This window comes from Ascidiella aspersa, chromosome 6, assembly GCF_963924565.1.
Source record: "Ascidiella aspersa chromosome 6, kaAscAspe10.2, whole genome shotgun sequence".
NCBI lineage: Eukaryota > Metazoa > Chordata > Ascidiacea > Phlebobranchia > Ascidiidae > Ascidiella > Ascidiella aspersa.
The window spans coordinates 12,702,226-12,706,598 of record NC_139452.1 but is presented as its reverse complement, the minus strand read 5'-3'; the positions used below and the strand labels follow the sequence as shown (position 1 = coordinate 12,706,598).

Sequence of the window (4,373 nt, the reverse complement as noted above, 5' to 3'; positions counted from 1 at the left end):
ATGAAGCTGAACTTTTCCATCGACTTTATCCTCGGCTCGTGCGGATCCAAGAAGGCTGACGAGCTTCCGGCAGCGAAACGTACCCGACTCGACAACGACACGAGTAACTCGTTACCGGAACAACGCAGTTTCACCGTCGAGTGGCGACCGCCCTTCCGGAATGCGATCAAGAGCGAGTTCGAACCCGCTTCAACTTACCAAACTCACGACTCGGCTTATCGCTTCCCGTTCATGCCCAGCTTTGTTCCGTCGACCAGCGCTACTCACTTACTCGCTACTCACCAACATCATCATTATCAGCAGCAGCAACAACGAGTCAACTCGCCCGAAACCCTTTCCCAGAGGTTGGACTCGACAATGACCCGAGTAAGCCGCCATTACTCGCCCGAGTCGCAAAGAGGAAGCAACTCACGCCACGATTACTCGTTTTCATCCTCCGGTGGAAGTCCGAGATCTTCTTCGGAGGAGAGTGACGCAGACGAAAGGGTCAACTCGCGTCTTCACAACTCGAGTGAGTATACTTTAAATCTTCGGTTTCTTTTCTGTAGTTTTTACGTTTATAATAGATTTTAAAGGGCTTTATTTTTTTCTAACTTTGGATTGATTATATTTCTGTGTGTTAAATTTTTCAGTTTGATATACCAATTTAACATACTATTTGGTCAGTCGACGAGAAAATATTTTCGGCGGAATCGAAGGCGACGGGCTCCTCCTCAAAGTCGAAAAGTACGCGCGTGGGTCGACGACTCTTCACCGGATTCCAGATCCTGGAGCTGGAGAAAGCTTTTGCGGCCAAAACGTACCTCACCCGAACCGAGAGGGCCTACCTCGCGCAGAAAGTGGTGGGTTGACTGAGTTTTCACACTTAATTTGAAGTAACGAGGGGTATATAGGGTTTTGAGATGATTTGACGTGTTTTAAAAATTACGAAACTCGGTCAAAAGGTTTGTTAACCGAAAACAATAACAAATAGTAATATTATAGTCTGTGATCGTTTAGAATAATAAATACATCGACTGTTATAAAACAATCAATACCTTTCGTATAAAATATTATTTTTGGTCTAGTCTAGTCGATGACAAAACCGGATAATAAAGTTAGAAAAAACTTTATATTTAGTTTAAAACTAAGGGCAAATAAAATGGTTGTCAGTGAAATGGGAAATATTGAATTGCCACAGTTACTACAAAATAAAAAATAATAATGAAAAGAGAGTTGATTTTTTATGTAAAATTTCAACTAATTACGGTGGTTGTCAGGTGTGCCGAGATCATTAGGGGGGGCAATTAAACCAACGAACTGGGACTTCTAAAATTTTTCGCGCGACAGATGCAGCAGTTTTGCATTTTCGCGACACAGCGGCGAAAAACAACAGGGGAACGACATTTTTGTGGCGGTCGTAAACTCGTCTAGTGCAGGGCGGCTTTACAAAAATTACAAAGCGACAGTCTCCATTAATGGACGTCGACATCACATATAGCCGCTTTATGGTCGCCGACACTTCGATATTTAATGCTCGTCTGACGGCCGTAGCAGCGAGCCGTCATTAAAGGCCCCGACGGCCCCTAATTACACGGCCATAAAACGCCAAATAAGCCGACACCTTCGTATCTCTTGGGAACCCTCTAGCCTAGATGGGGCCAAGCGGCGCCCATCAAATCAATACAGTAGCTTGAGCTTATTGTTCGCCCAGTCATTGTTTTAGTGGCAAGGTGTGATGCCGTGTTGCATATTTTCTGTTTGATCAGACTCGAATGAGTTGTTTTGCGTTGCATCCAAAGCTTTGTTCTCAATTAGGGTTTAGCAAATTGCCTCGTGTCTGCATTAAAGTCGTTCTATTGTTCATTTATATCTAAATTATTGATGGAGCGTCAATGGTAAAATTGTTCATTGAAGTCTCAAATGATAATTGAAAACACATTCTCGGGATTATTTTACAAACATAGTCTTTAAATCTACAATTCTATAGGTTTTCTTCGCAAAAAGTGAACTCCCGTCGCTCAAGCAAACTGGCGGCTGAATTTAAAACGTCTGTCGGGCGACGGTGATCTGCGGCGAATGTTGAGTTTTAATTAAAACCTAATCGGATTAGAATGAGCGGCGTCGCTGCGGTATATAGGGACGGGCGCGCTCGGCAAACAAACAAGGCCGGACCACGATGCGACTCACGCCTTGCCCCTTGAACTCGGCTTGTTTCTGCCGAGGATGCGCCGGCGCCAAAACTAATTGCAAACTTACATTTCAAAGCAAAAAGAACGATTAAAATGGCTGGACTTCGAGCGCTTTACAACTATAGTAATTAAAGAACTTGCCGCTACTTCAAAAACGCGTAGTTAAACTGCATGTTAGAAATGAGTCAGATCGACACTTTTCCAGACTAAAATATTTGTATTTCCAATTTTTAACTTTTTTTGCGAAACAAGCTTCCATCGTTTTAATCGATTCATTTTTCTATTTTTCAGGACCTCACCGAATGCCAAATCAAGACCTGGTTCCAAAATCGCAGGACCAAAGAGAAGCGCCGAGGCCCGTGCGGGTCCGACGAGGAACCGTCTACCGATGACGTTACTAGCGTGGCTCCGCGGCAGACGAAGCCGGTCCGGATACCCGGCCACGGTATCCAGGTCCGGCCCACCTTCGGCCCCCCTGACCGCCACCTACAAGCCGCCATCGTCGATTTTCTGCAGCGCCGGTCGTCCGAGGAAATTCAGGTCTTGTGAAAAATCGCGACCTCTAGTGTACCCGGGGCCATCGCAAATTTTCACAGAAAATACTGCGTCGGTTTCGTGCTGCTTCGAATTTTTTCGTCTGTTTCGAGATTTTTCTTTTTTCGACAATCATGCGCGTATTTTTGGTTTCCTATTCTCATGTGATTTGTGTTGCTTTATTTTTTAAATATATCTATATGCGCTATCAATGTTTTATAGTTCGTGTGTGTTCGTTAGATGTCTACTTGCCAGCAAAAACATGTTTACTTGTCGGCAAAAGCTGGTTGGTTCAAGAGGGGAAACCAAGTTTTGGCTAAAGTAGTTATAAATCTACAATTTTTTCCAACAAAGAGCTTCCCGACGCGCTAACGACGCCCGACGAAGTAGGATTGAATCCTACTGAATCGGGCCGTCGTAGCAAGCACTTATCGCCAGCGTCAATATTTGTTTGCTGAACAGTGACTATCGTCGAAAAAACGTTTGTGGCCAAAAATTAGGCAGATTCGATTTTGCTTATTAGCGTATAACTGCACTTGAAACTGCACTGTTTTTTTTGAAGTCCAAACAATCAGAAATTTTACCAAGATCAAGATCAATTGTAAAAAAAGCTCGATTGATATTTGTTTTAATACTTATGAGTTATATATAGTTGCAATGCTACTTAGTTTAGTGCTATTTTGTTTTTTTTTGTATGTTTTGGCATACTTTTATAAAAGATTTTCAACCTATAAGGCGCCATGTAAACCATTATATAAATTATGACGTCACGTTGTGACGTAACTTGTGACAATATCTCTAGAGTTTTTTATGCGCCACTTAAAACACAAATTTTTTTATGCGCCACTTAAACACAAATCCATTATCCGGCATTTTCACACACCAAGGCAATTAAGTTATATTTTATTAGTGGGGTCCGTTTTGCCCCGTTTAAAAATCGATAGAAAAAGGTTAATTTATTCAGAAGGTATGCTTCTTTCAATTGTTTGTTTTAGCATAGGATTTTAGCATAGGAAGACCTTTCAGTTGATACCTTACTCATCGAAAAAATCGAAATATAGTATTAATCCCGTAAGGGGCCCGTTTTGCCCCGCCTTACCCTATATAAAATACACAGTTTACAGCCTAACTAGGACATTTTTTTTTCTTTTGGTCGTTTTCCTGGCATATAAATGTAATATACTGTGACAGTTTTTGTATTTTTTCGATAAACACTAACATAGCACTCGTCGCTACGAACTACAAAATACGAACTTGCTATACATAGTACGCCTATCGCACAGACAGTGAAATAAAAAGCATAATAAAAATAAAAAAGTACGGAAGGATAATGATATGTAACTTGGAGCATTGAAAACAGTGTTAAAGTGTAGCAAAATAAACTTCCGCAAGGTTGCGCTGTTGACTTATGAGATAAGTTTAGGTCGCGTGGGTGGACTTCATTGATTCTGAAAAATATATATAATAATACAAGGATGCGAAAATATAATTGATAAAGGTGCAACGATTTAGGTAGTTATGTACTGGATTTATCACCATTTTTTGATAACGAGTTATGCTGTTGATGCAGCAAAACATAAAAAGATATAATAAAAATGATGACAAAAATGTACCTCGCGATGTGTTACTTTAAATTTAATGACTTAAGTCACTAAATTGATTTAACTA

At 41.0% G+C, this 4,373-nt stretch overlaps 1 protein-coding gene across 1 annotated transcript; it reads left to right on the top strand.

The window, feature by feature from the left end:
- LOC146139929 (uncharacterized) lies at positions 1-2,720 on the top strand. Its single transcript, XM_083392561.1, has 3 exons — positions 1-511; positions 667-842; positions 2,463-2,720. Exons 1-3 carry the CDS (start codon positions 1-3, stop codon positions 2,718-2,720), a joined length of 945 nt encoding a protein of 314 aa, XP_083248687.1.
- The last annotated feature ends 1,653 nt before the right edge of the window (positions 2,721-4,373 follow it).

Bases quoted from the DNA above. Each gene is read 5' to 3' on its own strand.
- LOC146139929 (XM_083392561.1), top strand. From the start codon at position 1: ATGAAGCTGAACTTTTCCATCGACTTTATCCTCGGCTCGTGCGGATCC. The intron at 512-666 runs GTGAGTATACTT...CTATTTGGTCAG, and splicing joins CTCGCGTCTTCACAACTCGA to TCGACGAGAAAATATTTTCG. The intron at 843-2,462 runs GTGGGTTGACTG...TCTATTTTTCAG, and splicing joins CCTACCTCGCGCAGAAAGTG to GACCTCACCGAATGCCAAAT.